Source organism: Camelus dromedarius, chromosome 12 (genome assembly GCF_036321535.1).
Source record: "Camelus dromedarius isolate mCamDro1 chromosome 12, mCamDro1.pat, whole genome shotgun sequence".
Taxonomy (NCBI): domain Eukaryota; kingdom Metazoa; phylum Chordata; class Mammalia; order Artiodactyla; family Camelidae; genus Camelus; species Camelus dromedarius.
In genome coordinates this window covers 665,818-684,691 of record NC_087447.1, presented here as the reverse complement: position 1 = coordinate 684,691, position 18,874 = coordinate 665,818, and the positions used below count along the sequence as shown (strand labels likewise).

The 18,874-nt window shown below is 57.8% G+C and overlaps 1 protein-coding gene across 7 annotated transcripts in view; it reads right to left on the bottom strand.

Moving 5' to 3' along the window:
- The window catches only part of AP2A2 (adaptor related protein complex 2 subunit alpha 2), a 61,022-nt gene that overhangs the window by 22,642 nt on the left and 19,506 nt on the right, over window positions 1-18,874 (bottom strand). For 4 of the 7 annotated variants that reach the window (XM_064491954.1, XM_064491955.1, XM_064491956.1 and 1 more), the window contains 4 exons: window positions 11,818-11,886; window positions 4,838-4,980; window positions 3,295-3,488; window positions 896-1,025 (listed from right to left, as the gene is read on the bottom strand). In XM_064491954.1, coding sequence (XP_064348024.1) covers window positions 896-1,025; window positions 3,295-3,488; window positions 4,838-4,980; window positions 11,818-11,886 — 536 coding nt within the window. Of the gene's footprint in view, window positions 1-895; window positions 1,026-3,294; window positions 3,489-4,837; window positions 4,981-11,817; window positions 11,887-15,488; window positions 15,712-18,874 lie in introns of those variants that run through there. The other 3 variants (XM_064491952.1, XM_064491953.1, XR_010383274.1) reach the window with 2 other exon arrangements.

Sequence of the window (18,874 nt, the reverse complement as noted above, 5' to 3'; positions counted from 1 at the left end):
TCGGCCTCCAGCTCAGCTCTCAACTACACAGGTAGGAGCTGCACCTGAAGAGACCACGCGCAGCCCGGCGAGCGTGGCCCCCAGGGAGAGCGCACGCCCAGCTCCTCCTGCCCAGTCCCTCCCCTTCTCCTGCTGCAGGGCCCCCAGACGCCCCACTCACTCTGAGGAAGGGCTGCCCTGTGCAGACACCAACGTTCCCAGGGAGCAGGGAGCTCCAGGGGTGAGGGGAACAGCCCGTAGGGCAGGCATGCAACCACCACCCGCTCTCTCCTCTGACTCTACGTGTGTCGACCACTTAGTTTTACTTTAATTTTCAGGGCAGACTTCTCTTCTGGGGAAAAATGTAGCACCCATCTAATGTACGCATGCTCATGTGCTCAGCAGCAAACTCCGTGCTGGCTCTGGATTCTCTCATTAGCAGCACAGGATTCGGGCAGGACAAGGCCACCCTGTCCAACATCAGCCTCTACTTGCCCCACCTCCCGTGCCCATGTAGACGAAGATCTGACTCGGACAACCAGCCACGGAACTGCCCTTCATCCCCTGGTCTCATCTACCACCCGGGAGGACACTCGGGCCGGGCTGGTGGACGGGCCATGCAGATTAAGACGACTGCACGCCTGAGCTTCAGGGGGGACCACAGAACAACCCCATCATGCTAAATGAGGCAGGCAGGCATGCCTGGGGGGCAGGCCCTCCCTGGACAGGTGTTTCCAGAAGGTCTCTGTCTTGCCCATCTCTGCACTCGGCCAGCAGGAGGTGCCCTGGCGGGACAGGGTGAGCAGAGACCAAGCCTGAGCCATGCCATCCCCAGGAACCGCAGGCGCTCCTGGGTGCGGCGGCCGCGCCGTGTAGGCCCTGCAGGGGCTGCTCCTCTCACCGGGCACTCACTCACCAGGTGCTGGTCGTTGAGGAGGTGCACCACGCGGGACGTCCAGTCGCCCATGGGGACGAGGTCGGGAGACGTCCTGTATAAGCGCAGCAGGCACAGGGCGGCACTCTGCTTCACACTGTCCATGGTGTCTCTGAAAGACGGGCAGCAGGTCCCTGCAGGCTCGGCCAGCACCGTGTGTGGCCCCGATGAGCAAGAGCGGCCCAGAGTCAGCGGGACCAGAGGCGCGTGGGGCCCAACACGACGCGCAGGACAGGCCTCTCAGCTCCGCACGCGGCCAACCCCGTTGGGCCCCCGTGTGGACCAGCCAGGGCAGTGACGGATGGCCGTCTACCCACGGGGCCCTGCCACGGACTCCACCCCCAGCACAGTTCACAGGAAGGGTCCCACCACCAGTAATCCGCCCCTCCCCGAAGCAGCAGTCCAAGTATCCCTGGCTGCTGACTACGCCGAGCCGGCAGGCTGACCGCAGTCACCTACCCTTCCCCCAACTGACTCACAGAACCTTCCCCACAGCTCGCTCAGCAACACCAGCAAGACCGGAAGTGCACAGAGCCTCGACGGCCACGACTCTGTGGCCACCAGGACCCCTCTACGGCCACCTGTAGCCTCTGGCAGGTGCGGGGGCCCCGCCCTGTGCCACAGGAGCACAGGCGGCACCCACTGCTGCGGGGCGGAGCCGGCGGGGAGAGGCCGGGCAAGGGTGTCCAGAGGGCTCTCGCTCTGGATTTGGGCTGAGGACTGAGTTCAGAGAGCATTCCCATACTTCTGTTCCCCACCTCCTCCAGCCAGGCAGCCGGGGAACACTTCTGGGAGGCGTACGCAGCCCCGCAGCGCTGACAGGAGAGGAGAGGTGGTTCGGGGCTGTTTTCACCGTTTATCCCCCCTTCTAGCTTTTTTATTCCTCAATGAGTCCAAACCGACAGAGACGCCCCCAAACTGCCCCCCCATTCTATTCCAAAGAAAAATTACTTTAGCGACAGCTGCCTCTCAGACGCGAACACTCTGGGGAGCAGGGCTGCTGCCCCCACGTGGCTGGGGCTGGAAGCCGACTGTGCGGCAGGCCCACCAGCCGGGCGCCCCACACCACTCGGACAGTACCCTCAGTGAGAACTCACGGGGACAAGGGCGGGGACGAGGACAGCCAACACCCGCGGGGAGGCAGGCAGACCACTGCCCCTTTGTTTCAATCCTGTCTTACCAAGGGCCCGAGCCCAGCCCCAGAGCAGCTTCTCCCCCAAGGGCCGCCTCAGTCCAGGCCAGAAGATAACCCTCAGCCCGCTCCCCTGCCAGCCCGGCTCCTGCGGCGACTTCACGCCGGGTCGAGGCATTTCCCTCCCAAGCACTTTATCTGGAGTCGTCTATTTGGTCGCTGGAGTTCAGGAGTTTGGTAATTTTTTTCAAGGAGGGCTCGCGGGTCCTGAGCTGTCTGGTGGCGCACGGCTGGCTGCCTGTGGCCCTGATGCTGACAGGACACCCACGCAGTGTGACCACACAGGCCCTGGGCCTTCTGCCTGCACACACCCCTCACCTGCCTCCCTGCGGCAGGGTCCTCATCACCCTCCGTGTTGGCCCCTCAAGGCTGCGTCTCAGGGCGCACCCCCATGTCCACGCAACCACAGGTGCACCTACCCTTTATTTCAGAGAAGTGCCCTCGAGTCATCTGAAAGCTTTCAGAGGTTCCCTGTCTCTCCTCCACTCCACCCATCCCATGGACATTTGTTTACCGGGCACTTCCTGTGTGCCAGGTGTGTTCAAAATGCTGGAGGTAAAGCAACAGCCACAGGAGGAGACAAAACGTCAGAACCCAGAGAGCTGGCTCCTGAGAGGGGACCGGCAGCACACGGCCATGCTCACAGCGCGAGCAGGGCAGCGGGGGTGGGGAGCACGGGGGGCCCTCAGCTTAAATCCCCTCCAGCCTCCTCCTGACGGCTTCCAATCTCCCCTCCCACCTGCCCCTCATGTGCACACTGAAGGTGTCAAGTCTCTGACTCTCGAGAGCCCTGCGGTGTCCTCTGCAACTTCTGACCCCGGTGTGTGGCGGGGCCCCCGCTTCCTGTGCTCAGCCACTGCCTGAGCTCACACTCCACGACGCTCATCTCCATCAGGCTGCTCTGTGGCCTCTCCCCCAGCCCGGCCCCCCACGCGCCCTCTGTGACCCTGCGACACTCCTCCAGGAGCGCTTCGGAAAGGGCAGAAGAGGCGCCGTGCCCCGGGGCGAGCCCCTGCCTGCCAGGATGCTCCGCGGTGCCAGGACGGAGTGCCCGACTGGAGGCACCAGGTCTCAACCCATGTCTGCTCCACCCCGCGCCTACACCCCAGCACCTCACCAGGCAGGGTGGGCTCATCCCACACACTCGGCGTGAGAAGGACCGTGTGCTCGGGGCTCAGCAGGTACCAACCCGGCCACGAGGATCCTGGGCACGTCGGCGGCAAAGGCCTCGGCCATCTCGCGGCTTCCCACGTTGGCGATGCAGTGCAGTGCCAGGCCCATGAAGCTGGGGTTGCGGCTGGCCAGGTCGTTCTTCACGGCGTTGTTGATGAGGCGGATCAGCTCCGAGTTGGAGTTCACCAGCACCGAAATGAACAGATAGCCCTGCGCGCCGCCAGGATGAGAGGACAGAGAGCCCGTCAGCACCCGGCCCCAGGGCTCCGCCTTCGGGGGGCCGACCGCACGGCCCGTTCGCTGGGGCCGCCGTGAGCTCCGAGGAGGGAGAAGCCAGCTCTGCCGCAGGAGCACGTCCTCAGCCTCAGACCACGCGGCAGCTCTGCAGACGGCCCTACGCGCTGAGACGGCGTCCCCACCCCAACGTCCCACTCACGGTCCACGGCAGCCTCCACTCACCTCCGTCCCAAACCGGGACTGCCTCAGCTCTGCCTGAGACACTGCGGCGACTTCCAGAAGCCCAGCCAGCTGCTGTCTCCCCCCACCTCGAATGCGTCTCCGGGCTCCAGCTGCCCCTTTCCCTCAGGCCAAATGCCAGCCCGACCGCACCCTCCCAACGCAGGGACACAGCTTAAACTCCCACCCACCCCAGTTCTCCGGAGAAAGCCCCCAGGAGCTCCCCTCCTTCCCTGTTAACCCCTCGACCCCCATCTCAGCTGGGGCCCTCCCTGAGAGCCACCCCTCAGGGTCCGCAGGTTTCTGCACGCCCCCTTCACTGAGCACCGGCCCCACAGCTCTAGTTCTCTGTTCAGGGGCTGTCTGAGCCATCTCCCCAGCAGAAAAGAGCAGGGCCCGCACCTGCTTCGATCACTGTGTCCCCAGGGACCCCCAGCACACTGCTGGGTCCACCCAGGCACTCAATAAATTCCCGTTGCGTTACTTAACAAAATTCTTGGGGCATCTAGAGTATCTTTTTCACTTTCTGTAACTTAAGTTTTTGGACAAATAAGAGGAAAACCCTCAAGAAAACACAGAAATAAGGTGACGCCAAGAGGATGCGGGGCTAAAATGACAAAGCCTGCGAGGGCTCCAGGGGCCCAGGTACCAGCGCTTCCTGTGAAGATGCGAGCTGGGGCGAGACAAGGACACCCACCTGCCCTTGGCTCTTCAACCACAGGAGGTGGGGCCCGTTTCAGAAACGGAAAGTTGCACGAGGGGCCACCAGGTAAACAGATGGGACAGCGTGTCAGCAAGGCTCCGACAGGAGAGGAGGGGAGCGCTTCCCTCCCTCCCTCCCTCCCTCTCAGACTGCGTGGGGAACAGCTGCACAAAGCGTCCATCACACCCACACCTGCCAAAACGCACGGGAAATTCCCAGACTGCGTGGGCAGTGTAAAAGCAGCAAGAAATCGAACGGCCGCCCGACAGGAGACCCTCACCCAGGAAAAGAGCCCCTGCCGCAGCAGGACCGCTACCTGGAGAGCAGCGGGAGCTCAGCAAGGGAAGGGAGGCCCCGGGCCCCTCCCCGCCTGGAGCCCGCCCGCGGCCGGGACACTCACGATCTGCTTCTCCGTGTGTCTGTTGGAGCTGAGCAGGTTCACGGCCTCCATGTGCCCGAAGTCGATGTCGTGGCCCAGGAGGAAGATGAAGAGCAACTTGCACACGTACTTCTTCTTGCTGTAGCCGTCCAGAGCCTTGTCGCCTGGGGGGGGGGGAGAGCAGGAGGAGGACCCCCGGCCAGGCTCCCTGCCGACACAGCGCCCAACAGGAAAGGCCGTGCTCGGCACAGTCCAAACACTCAGCTTCCCTTAAAAACGGAAGCCGGGGCACCTATCTGGGAGCAAGAGTTCTGCCCTCTCAGGACAGCCCCGGGGTTGGGGTACGGCCCAGACACGGTCCGGCCGGGCCCCAGGGCCTCACTCCAACCGGCCACAACAGCGCCAGGGCCAGCCTGGTCCCAGCCATCAACTTAATCTTTCAAGTATGTTTATTGATTGAGGCAGATGTATGCACTCTAGATCACCTTACATTTCACCCACTTCTAGGACCAATCGCCCACCCTAGAATCATACACAGAAAGACCAGGGGGGCTTCTGTCTTAGTCCAGATCACAGCATGACTAAGGACCCCGCAGAGGGCGCAGCAAGGCACACTCACGGCACGTCGCTGCGGAACATAAAATGTCACTTTAAGAAAGACCCCTAGGCGCTGCCGTTTTAAATAGCAGACACTCCTGTTTCACCCAAGAAGTATAAAGCATTCCTTCGTAAACAGCAGAGGTGACAGCCAGAGAGCCTGCCATCTCCTGAGCTGCATCTCCCAGCGACACGGCTGCCACACCATTGAGGGCCCATGTGGGACACAGGTGGGCCAAACGGGATGCAGGGAACCGGGAGGACTGTGACAGCCACGCTCCCCACTGGTGCGGGCCAGGACACTCGTGCCCCGTGGACAAGCACTGGCAGATCTCAAGAGGCTGTCGAGAAATAGGACCCCCAGACTTCCTGTGGCGACGGTGGGCCACGCCTCACCTCAGGGAACTCTGAGAAACCCTCCCATTTTTTCAGCAGCAAACTGACATTTGATTTACTAACCAAACCGCATAAACTCAGACCAGGCCAGGTTCCCACCCACCACCCCCACTCGCTCATCTGCCCGCTGCACCCCAGGAGCCCGGCTCCACCACCTCCTGGCTGCATTCTGGCGGGACCCACCCCATCTACCGTGGGAGAGCATCTGCAGGCGCAGGGCACGCAGCCCACGGCGAGCAGCAGCAATCCCCCATCTCCCACCTGCCTGGCCTTCAAGAAGCAGCCTGGCTCTGCCACCTCCTGACAGCGGGCGGGCCCTGCTACAGCAAGAACCCGCGGGACAGGCCGCGGACACAGCAGGGGCTCTCTCTATGATGCGCCCTAGCCGGTTTCTGCTCCTGAGGGACGTGGACACGGGGTCCCTCCATGGCCCTCCCCAATGCTGGGGGACTTACAGAGGCACACGTTTAAAGGCTGAGTGCACATGAAACTCAGGGCCACAGCTCAGGCAAGCGCAGTCAAGAGGGTCGGCCCTGGCGGTGCTGTGACATGAGGCAAAACCCGGCGCTATGGGGCAGTCTGGGGGCCTCCCCAAGTACCTCTGAGGACTGACCTGGGGCCCAGCCCAGAGAGGAGGTAACAGGCAATCCCGCCTGGAGCCGAGCACCCAGAGGGACTCATCCTCAGTGAGGGGCAGGTGGACTTATGCCTGCAAAGAGGACAGGTCAGTGCAAGCAGGAAAAAGTGGCAGCCCCCAAGGACACGCGGTCCAGCCTGCTCTCAAAGGGGACCAAGCCGGCAGAGGCGGCAGACACACAGCGCCCCTCGGCCCGGTGCCCACCCCAGCCTGACCCACCTGGGCTCAGAAGCGCCTCACCTGCTCAAGAGTGAGCCCAGAGAAGCCTTTCCCTTCCTTCGATCCGTCCTAACAAGGTCCCAGGGAACTGTGCGGCCAGAGCAGCCCCCAGCCTGAGTGAGAGGCCGGTGCCAGCCTGGACAGGACACACGGGGCTCCGACTGGGCCCGGGGTACTCACCGTGGGCACACCTCATCTGCTCAGGGCTCAGGTGACCCCAGGGCTTTCTCAAGCCACTTTCCAGCCCTGAGCCGCCCAGACCTGGCTTCTCGGCGGCAGCAGGCCCGCACTCTAGACTCAGGAAGAGGCCCTGCGAACAGCGAGTCCCACCGCCCAGCCACCTGTCTCCACCCACGAGTGCTCACCGCTCCACCTGCACTCACCCCAGGGGCCCCTCCGGGCCCCTATCACAGCCCCGCAGGAGCAAGGCCCAGCAGAACACACTAGAAACCCCTTGGGCGTGCGAGAGGAGCCTGCACCCCAAGTGCCCTCCAAAGGGCACCGCTGGGTCGGCTCTTCATGCCTGAGGCCCCCATGCTAGTCTCCCAGCTGCAAATTCAAGACGTGCCATCAGGACACAGAAGGTCCCCAGGCCCAGTCACCAAAAACCTTCCGGCAGCTCTGGGGCGCGGAAGGCTCTGGATGTGATGTGGAGATGGGAGGAGCTCGGGCCCCAACGCTATCTCTCGGCCCCACCCTGGCCAAAACCTCCCTGACTCCTGCCCTCTCCACAGGACCCAGGGGCCAGCGAGGCTCCTGCCGCACCAGTGCCCCAGTTCCCCCTGCTCCCAGGAGGTGACTCCCCCACCCTGCAGGCAGTGCTCCCCGAGCCCTGTGACCTGCAAGCCCTCACGTCAGAGCCCAGTAGCCCCTCACAGGAACGTCCTCTGAGCCGCGTGCGGCTCCTCTCTCTGGAAAGGACCAGGCTGGGACAGCCTCCAAGTGTGAGCTTTGGTACTGGGCTCGAAGTGGGCATTGATCCAGCAATTTCAAACCATTACATCCAGTGTTTTCTGAGCTGTAGGGGTGATGGCTGCGGCACCCACACCTCTGGCTGCTGTGAAGATCACAGCAGAGGACAGACAGCAAAGTGGGCCCCAAACCACAAAGGGGCTTGACACGGGCCGGGGCCTCTCAGCCTCCCCCAGCCCAGCCCTCCGCGGGGCCGGCAGTGGGCCAGCAGTACCTGCGAGATGAGCCCACAGCAGAGGCAGCTGAGGACTGTGTTTCTCTAGCTCTTGAGATGCATGCTGATTTCATAATGTGAAAAATGTGGAAAAACATCTATCTTAGAATCACTGAAATCTGGCATTTTTACAACAAAATGTCAAACAGATAAGACACAAGACTGGAAGGCGGGTGAGTCGCCACTGCATCTGGACACATGGACAACCCACTCCCTCGAGCTCAGGCGGCGGGCCGGAAGGATGGGCACCCTCCCCAGCTGCCTGTTCCCCCAGGGGTGCCCCCAGCACCTGCCCTTCCTGCCTGTGTCCCAGTCCGGCACCCATGAACCTAACGACCACCCACTCAGACACTCATAACTCAGCCCATCCTGCCTCCTTCACCAGCTGCTGTGGCCAAAACAGACCCAGATGAGAACTTCTTGGTGGCAGGGGAAATGCAATCAGCCCAGCCAGTCTGTGGGCTTGTGCATGGCCCTGGGCCACAAGCAGACAGGGATCTGCTGCCCATGCCTTGAGGGCAGGAGCCCCAGGCTGAAGAGAGGCTCCCACACCTCCTGCCCCCACAGGCTCTGTACCTGATACCCCGAGTCGGGCCCTGCCTCACTGAGAATGTCCTCATCTGACAAGCAAGATGCCAGGAAGAACCTACAGGTCCCCCGGCGTCGCGAGTTTCACTTTCCGTCTCTAGGGCAATGCGACCGACCCCCAGTGACCAAATCCTTCCGGCTGACTTTTACCTGGGACCCCTTCTCACAGAGATCGGGCTCTACAAGTATCTCCTTAGGTTCAAAGAGGGAAAAAGAACAAGATGCTGAGGATGGACGAGGGGCCACCGCTGGCTGCGTGCTTCTCCCTCCGCGGCTGGCTGTTTTCTAGAGCTCAGTCTTCAGACTTTCCTCCCCAGACCCCCCTACACACCTGGGCGGGTCTTTATTCTCCAGGGCACTTAACCAGATTCAACTGTTAAAAAGTGGGAAATGCCAATTAAAGCCACAGCAGGGCACCAGCACGTGCTCACTAGAAAAACTAAGATTAAGAACCACACCAAGTGCTGGCGAGGACGTGGAGGGGCCGGGGGAGGAGAAGGGGGCAGGCGCCCTGGGAGACACGCGGCAGGCTCCAGAAGGTCACACACACTCTCCAGGGACCTGGCCGTGCCACTCCCAGGTGTCCCCCCGAACTCCCACACGGTGTTCCCAGCGCCCGGCCCCAGCAGGCAGCACTGGAAACCACCCAAATGTCCACACTGCTGAGTCAGAGGGCAGCACTCGAGGCCTCACAGGGCAGATGACTTTCCTGCAACATTCCTAGAAACAGCAGAAAAGTGATAGAAAGCAGGTCAGTGGCTCCCGGGGAGGTGGGTGAGTGCAGAGGGGCACTCTGGGGTCGTGGAGGCATCCTCTGTTTTGTCTGAGGGCATGAATACATGCATTTGCATATAATAAGGGAATTTCACTGTAAGTTACAGAGCCAATTTTTTAAAAGTCACTCTGTCCAAATATCCCAGGGAAAAAATGAGAACAAAAGATCAAAGAACGTGGGCAAAACCTGGAAATGGTGAAGCCAGGGCACAGGCGCCTGGAGGGAGCAGCACGAGGAGCCCCGCGCGCAAGCCCTGCGCTCCCACAGCAAAAAGGGGTGGAAAAGGGGGTGGGTTTTCTAGTTTCTCTGTATCTATGTCAGTGCTTTACGGGAACTTCCCTCACCCGCCTTTGTGCCCGAGCACCTGGGACTCAGTGAGGGCTCAGCAGTGAACAAGCAGTTAGCCTGTGCCACCCGCTAACTGGCGATGCCCATCGGTGAGAAGGAAGCCTCTGGGCAGGACAGCACGGTACAACCCTGGTTTCAGAGGTGCCAACACTGAGGTGTGCCGGCTCGTCTCCCCCGACCCGAGCACCCGGGAACACAGCCGGCTCTGCTTCCCGCTCTCAGTCCACAGGCCCGACAGGCTTGCTGCCCCTCCCCTGCGTGGCGGCTCCGGGCCCCTCCGTGTGCCTCCCTCTCCAGCGTCTTTGAGGAGCAGGGAGCCCCCGAAGGCCAGGGGACGAGCGAGCGGAGGCTGGGCCTCACAGCCAGACACTGCTCCACCGCGAGGCCCACATCTCTCTCCAGTGTCTTCTCGGGGGATGCGGGGAGGGAAGCCCCCCGCAGGCCGGGGGACAAGCAAGCAGAGGCCAGGCCTCGCACGTGGATGCTGCTCCACCCCGAGGCCCGCATCCTCCCTTAGGACAGAGTGCATGTGAGGCCGGCAGCCCGGCCCTCTTGACGGCACAGTTTCCGTGGGCTCTGCTCCCCAGTGTCCCTGGTGTCCCTGGTGTCCCTGGCCCCGTCCACATCTCTCCCGCCTGCTTGCTGTCAGGCTCTCACTTCTCCGTGACTGACCTGCACACCCACCACATCTGCCCTCTGTCTGCCTCTGACATCATCTGTTTCTGGCCTGAAGAACATCCTTTAGAATCTCCTGCACAGTCCTTCTGGTGGGAAACCCTCCATTTTTGTCTGAAAAAGGTCTTTTTTGGCTTCTTTCTTAGAAGATTTCACTGCTGGTGTAGACCCATCAGTTGGCTGTTACTCTTTTAGCACGTGAGGTGGCGCTGGGCCCTGCCCCAGCCCCCAGCCCCCAGCCCGGGAGAATCGGCACCCAGGCAGCTCCCATGAAGACAGCCCCCTCCGGCCACCTCTGCGGTCTCCGCTCTTCCACAGATGTGTGTCTCAGCGTAGATTTCATTTTATTTATTTAGTTCACTGCGTGTTGACTGTGAGGTTTGGTGAATCTCATGAATTCTTCAAAGTTCTCTGTCACATCAACTCTCCTTTCCTCCAGGACGTTCAGTGAAGCCCTTCAGACCTTTCTACCACTCCCCAGGCCTCTCACCCGTCCCTCTGTTCTCCCTTTCAGTCCAGACCCGGGCCACGTTCAGGCAAGGCTGTCTCCTCAGCCGTCGCTCAGAGCACCAGCCTCTCTCCAGCTGTCCGCTGTCACCTCCACCCAAGCCCCCGCTTCAGCCCCAGAGCTTCCACCTGGTCTTACTTCAAAGTCGGCTAGGTCGCCTCCTACACTGCCCAAGCTCCCCACTGGAATTTTCAAGTTTGCCTTTCACTTCTTTAAAATCGTGAACTCATTTCTTCACTATAAGCTGCACCTGATATCAGGGCCTCTGTGACTCCGTGTCCGCTGGCTCTACAGGTGCTTGTTCGTGCTGTCTTGGCGCTCTGTGTGCCTGACCATCAAGGACCAGGGGCTGGACGACGTGCTGGGGAAGTCAGTTGGGGGAACCGCTTGCAGCCTCTGATGGTGGCATCATCCTCTGGAGGACTGCTGCGCCTACCTGTCATTGCCCGCGGCAAGGCTGCGCAGGCCTGGCTCTCTCCAGGATTAACCAGTCTTTCATAAATGTGTCCCAAGGCGGACAGTCTACGCTTGACAATTGTTCAGGGTGAGGACGCTCAGGGAAGGCGTGCACCCCGCAGACTGGCTCACAGAGAGGCGGCTCCCTGAGCAGACCAGGTAGCACGGTGTGTTACTCGCTGACCCACTTCGCGCAGGAAGGGCTTCGGTCACCGCACGGCACCTCACGCCACCAGCAGTCTCTACCCGAGACACGTGCTTTGCCCTAACGTGTCGGGGCTGCGGGCTCACACGCTCCTCCACTTTGTGGACAGAGTCTGCAGCTGGAAGTGGCTACTCCAGATTAGTGTCCTTCCAGCTCCAGGCAAGGCCAGTCCGGGTTTGGGGGGGGAGGGCACGCTATGTGATCAACTCTACAAACCATCAAACGACTCAAGAATAACTGCTAGCTTGACTTTAAGCAATTTAATTCCAACAGAGCCATGACAGTAACTGTACTGAGACCTTAACTTTGGTTTGAAATGAAAAAAAATAAATAGATAACATTAAAAGATTAGGTCCCTACCGTATAAAGTTTACAACAGTACATTTCATGACAAAGGTTAAACACACTTACCTTTAAATTTTGATCTAATGTTTGCCAGCTCTTTGTTTATTCTCTTTATTTCCGCTTCTTTACTTTTGCCTAAAAAAGAGAACACAAATGCATCTTGCTTTAACTGATTTGAAAACGAACACTCATTCCCCGATCAGACCGACATCAGCGTCACGGGCATAGTCTCGGCCCCCTGGAGCCCCAGGAGAGAAGCAATCTGGGCCCACAAGGCGGGCCAGGAGGCAGCCGCCGGTCAGGACAGGCTCGCCCACAAAGGCCCCGGGAGAGAGGGGAGCGGCCCACCGGGCCTCCGCCGCAGCCCAGGGCCACTAAACACAGACAGTGCTGCCGAGCGTTCTCGCGATAAATCACCACCAGCTAACAACTCACTCCTAAAGCTGACTTGTACTGCCACAGACAATGTCTCTAATTTTTAACTACTGCAGGCTTCTAGTGTTCTTTCTTTATGAAATTCACCAACTGACAAAGTCGGGGAAGTCCACCTTTACAGTACTCAGCGATGTCTGGGAGTGCTCCGTTCTACCAAAGAAAGATGGAAGGTGCATCACACGTATGGAGTCAGACTTCCACCAGAACTGCAGCCCACGCTCAGTCGGCCCTCCTGCCACGAGCACCTGTGGGTGTGCAGCAGGTCAGTCACGGAACAGAGAGGGGCATGCCAGCTCCACTTCCCTGGACAAGCTGCAGAAACAGGCCTTCAGAGCACGGGCAACTTTTCGAGAGGACACGCCTTAACGAGTGATGGGGAAATACAAGACACTGTCCATCACACGGGCTAAGGGGAGCTGGATGTCCACACCCGTGTATGTCTCCGTGTATGCCACTTTTTGAAAGCAGGACAAAGTTTACTACTAAAGACCCTCTCCGGGCAAGTCCTGGGCTCAGTGACCATCTCCAGGGGAGGAAAGGCACCCCCGCAGCCGCCCCCGCAGAGCACCGCCAGGCCCGGGTGCTCGCAGATGCCCACACGCAGGGCGCGCTGCACTCTCCTCCAGACACACCGCCCCCCGGCTCGGCCTCCAGCGCTGCCTCTTCTGGAACTTACCTGCCTTCCCCAGCAGGGCCGCCTGCCTCTCCCCAGGGTGCTCCACAACATCATTCATCTTCTGCTACCGCCATGCTAATAAGCATCTGCCGAAGTAACACGGGGCCCCCAGAGCCACTACTGCCCCAAAAGCCCTGGCCGGGACGGGGGCAAGAGGCAGGCGCGCTGTCCAGGAGCCGTTCGAGGTGCCAGGACTTAGGCTGAGGCAACACTTCCTACTTGGGGAACTGCCATTCCAACGGGGGTGAGAATGGGGGCTGGAGAGCTTTGACAACACAACACCTCAGCTCTGGGGAGCTAGGATGTGGGCTGGGAGAACACCCCGAACCTCCTTCCCAGCCCTGACGGCGCAGGAAGCTCACAGCTGTGCCCCGCTTCCTCCTCTGTGCGAGGCTGGGTAGCCGAAGGCTCCCGGGAAACAAGGGGGCAGCGTGTAGAGCAGCAGGCCTGATGCCCAGGGCGGCAGGTCAAGGGCAAACCTTTTCTTAATTAGTCTTTTCCGACTCGGCTGAAAGGGCCAGGAGAACAAGACCTGGGCACCTTCTGCAGCACTCACAGAGAAACAGAGACCGCGGGCAGCGCCACGTGGCCCGGCCTGAGTGCACAGGAGTCCCGCGGGCCTGTGTGCCTCACCAGGTGGCAGGAATCTGTGTGTCAGAGCTTCCTTCTGCTCCACCTACCCCAGCCCTAGGGAAGACAGACCCCGAGAGGCAGGAACCTGTGTTGTGCAGAGTCAAGAGGGGTCAACCGAGAGCAGAAGTGGGACAAAGATAGGAGGCAGTCACGGTATATGTTAAGTCAGCTTTCCCAGGAGGAATCTACAGCTATCACCCCAGACCAGTAGATCACAAAATAAAAGCAAAAGCACATAATCTGGAGTTAGGGATAGCCAGGGGAGGAGCAGAAGCCAGTGGTGAAGAACGGCCTCCGATGCACTCTGCAACCGAGGAGAAATTACTTCACATCTCTGCGCGCAGTCCCCTCAGCAGGGAAACCACCACAAGCCACAGGCCCTCGCAGCAGGACAGCTGGGCGAGGGAGGGTCAAAGAGGAGGGAGAGCCCCAAACAGCCCCAGGGGACCTCGCAGGGCTGAGCGTGAGGACCGGGTCTGGCGCGCCAGGCCCGGGCCTCCCACTGAGTGACAGGGAGGGCCACAGAGGCCAGCAGCCAGGGCCGGGGCACTCGGAGGCAGCACCAGGCCCAGATGCTGCAGGAGGGAGTCCGTGCAACAGAAAAGCCACCCTAGAGCCTGCTCCTCCGACGGCCCAGAGAACAAACTCCACGTAAAAACAAGCAACGGGAAGGGACTGGGGTCAAACTCCACACGAGACAACCAGGAAGAGGCTGGGGAGCAGAAGGACCCCGACAAGCAGAGGCAGCTCCTGAGGCAGGTGGCCCCGCAGGCCAGAGCGACACTGGGGCCCTCGAGCTGGAAACAAGCCAGAAAAGAGCAGGAAAAGTGCAGAAGACGCTTAAACGTCCACAGAAAACTCAGCTCTGAGGTAACAAAATCAGGCAGATGAGAAATGGAAAATCATTTTGGAAATGAAGAGCAAGGAACAGAAGAACATACGCGTGACAGAGGTCCTCAGAGACGCAGAAGACGAAAATCAATAAAATTATTTAAGTAAAAAAGAAATGAGGAGAAAGATAAAGAACTGAGGAAAACGCAGCCAATGCTGGGAGTGGGCGAAGACGCACACGCGGGCAGTAGGGCCCCAGGAAGGCGGCCGCTGAGCAGCGGGGCGGCCAGCGCGTCACTGGGCAAGCTTTCCTGAAAGTAAGCAAAGGAAATGAAAGACTTAAAGCCACCTAAGAAGCCACACTGGGAATACTGACCCCAAATAACACACACCAAGACATACTGTGATGCAATTACCGGACTTAGAAGAAAAAAATTCCTGTGAACACCTAGAGGAAAAGATCGAGCAGCTTACGTGAGGAAGAAAGTCAGACTTCCTCAGGCCTCAGACCCCCGCTCAGGTGTGGGCCGGACCACCTGTTCACTGACTGGACTGTCACATGGTGGAGACGCCACCTCGGGGACCAAGGACACGAGTGCACAAACGCTGCCCTTACCTGGACGGTGCTTCCGCCTGGCTGAGCGAGGCCGAGCCACATGTCAGCCCAGCAACGCCCACGAGGCCTTCCGTCCGAGCAGCAGCTGCTCTGGACTCAAACACGCCTGGGCCAGGGGTCGAGCCCGACATGGGGGACTGACACCCAAACACAGACCGACACTGCTGCCCAACGCCCAGGGAGGCGGCGCCCCCCACCGAGCACGGCCAAGACCTCGTCCTCCGCCCGGCGAGGACTCGGGAGAAACGTGTGCGCCGGGCCCGGCGGGGCCTCTCACGCGAGCTGCACTTCCCTCCAGGCAGGAGCCTCACCATCAAGCCCAGCCGCCCCACACTGCTGGGAGCAGATCCAGCAAAAAATACGGTCTTTCAGATCAAGAATTAGCTTTGGGAGTGGGGGCGAGGCGGTTATCGCCCTACCCTGACGTCAGAAAGCCACTTGTTAAAATGGGTAAAGCGTCAGCGAGAGTAACTGGGACGTGGCTGTGGTGTGATCTCTGTCCTGCAGGGAAGAGACCCCGGTTTTGCCACCCTGCGTTGTCTCTACCTAAAATGCGGCAGGTCCATCGGCCACGGAAAACACCAGGGCCATCACAGGCACTTCTGGTAGCCAGTGAGTAACCGACACTGGCTCCCAAACACTGCCCAAAACAAGCTCCCATTCACGGTCAGGAAGTCACAAAGAACACACTCTACAGAGACAGGCTCTGAAAAAAGCTCCTGGATTTTCAGAATTACCACCCCTGGTCATTTTTCCAGAATAACATGCTGGTTAATGATTGCTTCTGGTTTGAAGGCCGAACTAATCAACAAGCCGTATCGGCACCTGGGAACAGCCCAGTTCAGAACAGAGGACGGGAGCCTACCACAGCCGGTTACAACCAGCACACCAAACCACCAGGATCCTAAGGTAGTAAGTCTGAACCTTACAGTAAGACTTGGTCGAAATAAAGAATTTTAGTCCGTATACAAAGTGACTTCACTGAGTAATCCAAAAGTCCAAAACTGACCAAACAAAAAAGAGGAAAGATACCACTGCTCAACTCAAACTGAAGGCGGTCAGCACAGCGGTAAATGGAGCAAATCCTGAGGCCCAGCCTGGCCTGGAGGCCACACCCATGTCATGCTGGCTACGGGACCCACCACCCCCTCAACCCCTCTGCCTGTCTCTCCTCCAGCGGCCGGCCAGGAGTGCCGCAAGGCGCCGGCGTGACAGCCAGCAAGCACACACAGCAGTCTGCCCGCAGGAGGCCACAGTGAGCGCCAGGACACCACTCTGCGTTTTCTCCGTACTTCTGCACGGGAAAGACAGGCCTCGGGCCAGGGATCCTCAACGAGAGGCGGAATAGGAGGTCACAGAAGATTAAATGGTGCTATGCCACAGAAGATAAAACCACATCTGACAAATGTTAGCAGATGCATCTTCTTCCAGCAGCTTTAGTGAGACAGAATTCACATAGTACACAATTCACTAAAGTGCACAAGTCAGTGATTTTCAGTGTACTCACAGCTGTGTACCCAGCAGCACCACCTCATTTTGGAAAACTTTCATCTCCCCAGTCAGAAACACCACACCCACCAGCAGTCACTCAGCAACACTGCCCTCCTCAGCCCCTGGCACCCAGTAATCTACTTTCTGTCTCTCAGGACTCCTCCAAACATTCTACCCAAACAGCATCTGTGTACGGTGCTTTGTGATTGCTTCTCTCACCGATCACAAAAGAGAGCATGACTGTTTTCCAACACGGCGCTTCCAAGGCAGCATGAATCGGTGCCTCGTCCCTTTTCTGCTGAGGAACGCTGCATTACACGGACACGCCACTCTCTCATCTGTCCATCACTTGATGACTATCACAAATAATGTTGCTGTGAACATTCTTGGACAAGTTGTTGTGTAAACACACACATTTCCATTTCTCTTGCATAGACACCTGGGAGTAGAACTGCTGGGACGTATGACAATTCTACGTTTAACATTTTGAGGAACCGACAGGATGTCTTCCCAAAAGGCAGCACCATTCTACATCAGCTCAAGAATGAGGGCTCCAACTGCCCCACAACGTTGCCGACACTCGCTACTGTCCGCGGCGTCCACTCCGGCCCTCCCAGTGTGTGTGAAGTGCCGTCTCTCTGTGCTCTGGGTTTGCAGTTGCCTAACGGCGCTCACTGTGCTTACTGGGCTGCTGCAAACTTACTTTGGAGAAAGTATGTTCAGACGCTTCACACACTTTTAATTGGGCCATTTGCCTTCTTACTGTGGAGTTTTCTAATGCATTCTGCATACAAGCCCTTTAACAGATACATGCTTTTCAAATATTTTCTCTCATTCTTGGATTGTCTTTTCACTTTCTTGACAGCATTTTGCAGCATAAACGTTCTTAACTTTGATGAAATCCAATTTACCTTTTTTAAATCACTTGTACTTTTGTTGTCGTATCTAAGACACCATTTCCCAAGGTCACAAAGATTTATTCCTATGTTGTCTTGTAAGAGATTTACAGTTCAGCTTTTGCATGTAGGTTCAGGATCCATTCTGCGTTACTTTTTGTGTATGCTGTGAGGCTGGGGTCCAATCTCATTCTTTTGCACATGGGTGTCCAGTTATCCCAGCACCGTTTCTTTAAAAGACTATTTTTCCCGCACTGAATTACTTTGGCACTCTAGTCAAAAATCAACTGACCAAAAAGGTAAAGGTTTATCTCTACCCTCTCCACATTATTCCATCGATCTATATCCTTACACCAGGACGACGTCTTGATCGCTCGTATTAAGTTTTGGAAGAGGGAGGTGAATCCTCCAACTCCGTTCTTCAAGACAGTGCTGACTACTCTGCACCCTCTGCACTCCTACGTGAATTTTAGGACCAGGTTATCTCAGCAAAACAAAGGCACCCCGGATTTTTGATAAGGACGGCACTAAACCTACAGGTCAGCTGGGGATTATTTTTTAACGTAAAAAATAAAATCTTTTTCCCAAGAGTTCACACATCAGCAGTATACGGTTAGATTTCCAGTTACAGGTTTAGGGTATAGTTCCATGGCGTAACTCTTTTTTTCCTCCTTTTTCAGTTTTATTGGGTAGAATTATTACAGTCCGACTGCACATACATATTCTATTGCATGTAAATACACAAATGCAGCGTACTGCTCGCTTTTTTTAGTTTACGTATGTGTACTGATTATTGTTTCTAAGAACAGGTTAGAGCTTTAGCTTTTAAACTTACATAATTATCAAAGGAACAAAGCCAACCACAAAACAAGGATCAACAGAATGCAGTGACCCAGTCATACAGGACAGTCGGGTGCGCTCACACATACTCAGGAAAGCAGTCCTCTTAGTTACAGACAACAAGCAGCTCACATGTGTCCTTATTACTGCTATTATTTTTCAGATTTCTCATGTGGATGATGTCATGTGGTATTCCTCTTTCTCTTTCCAGCCCACTTCACTTAGAATGACGGTCTTCAGGTCCATCGCTGCGGATGGCATTACCTTCTTCTTTCTGTATGGCTGAGTAGTGTCCCACTGAATACATGTACCGCGCCTTCTTTATCCAGTCATCTGTCAATGGACATTTGGGCTGCTTCCATGTCTTGGCTGTCATAAACAGTGCTGCTGTGAACACTGGGGTGCATGTGTCTTTTTGAACTTTATTTTTCTCCGGATATATGCCCAGGAGTGGGATTGCTGGATCCCACGGTAAGTCTACTTTCAGGTTTTTAAGGAACCCTGTACTGTCCTCCACAGTGGCTGCGCCAATCTGCGCCCCACTGCCTGCGCAGGAGTGGTAATGGGGGTTTTGGTACCCCGCGATATTACGCCTTCTAACCCATGGGCATAGAATGCTCCAGTTTGCTTAGGGCTCCTCTACCCCTTTCAACCATGTCTCGTGGTTAAGTGCACAAGCCCTGCATTTACTTTGTTGAAACTCAT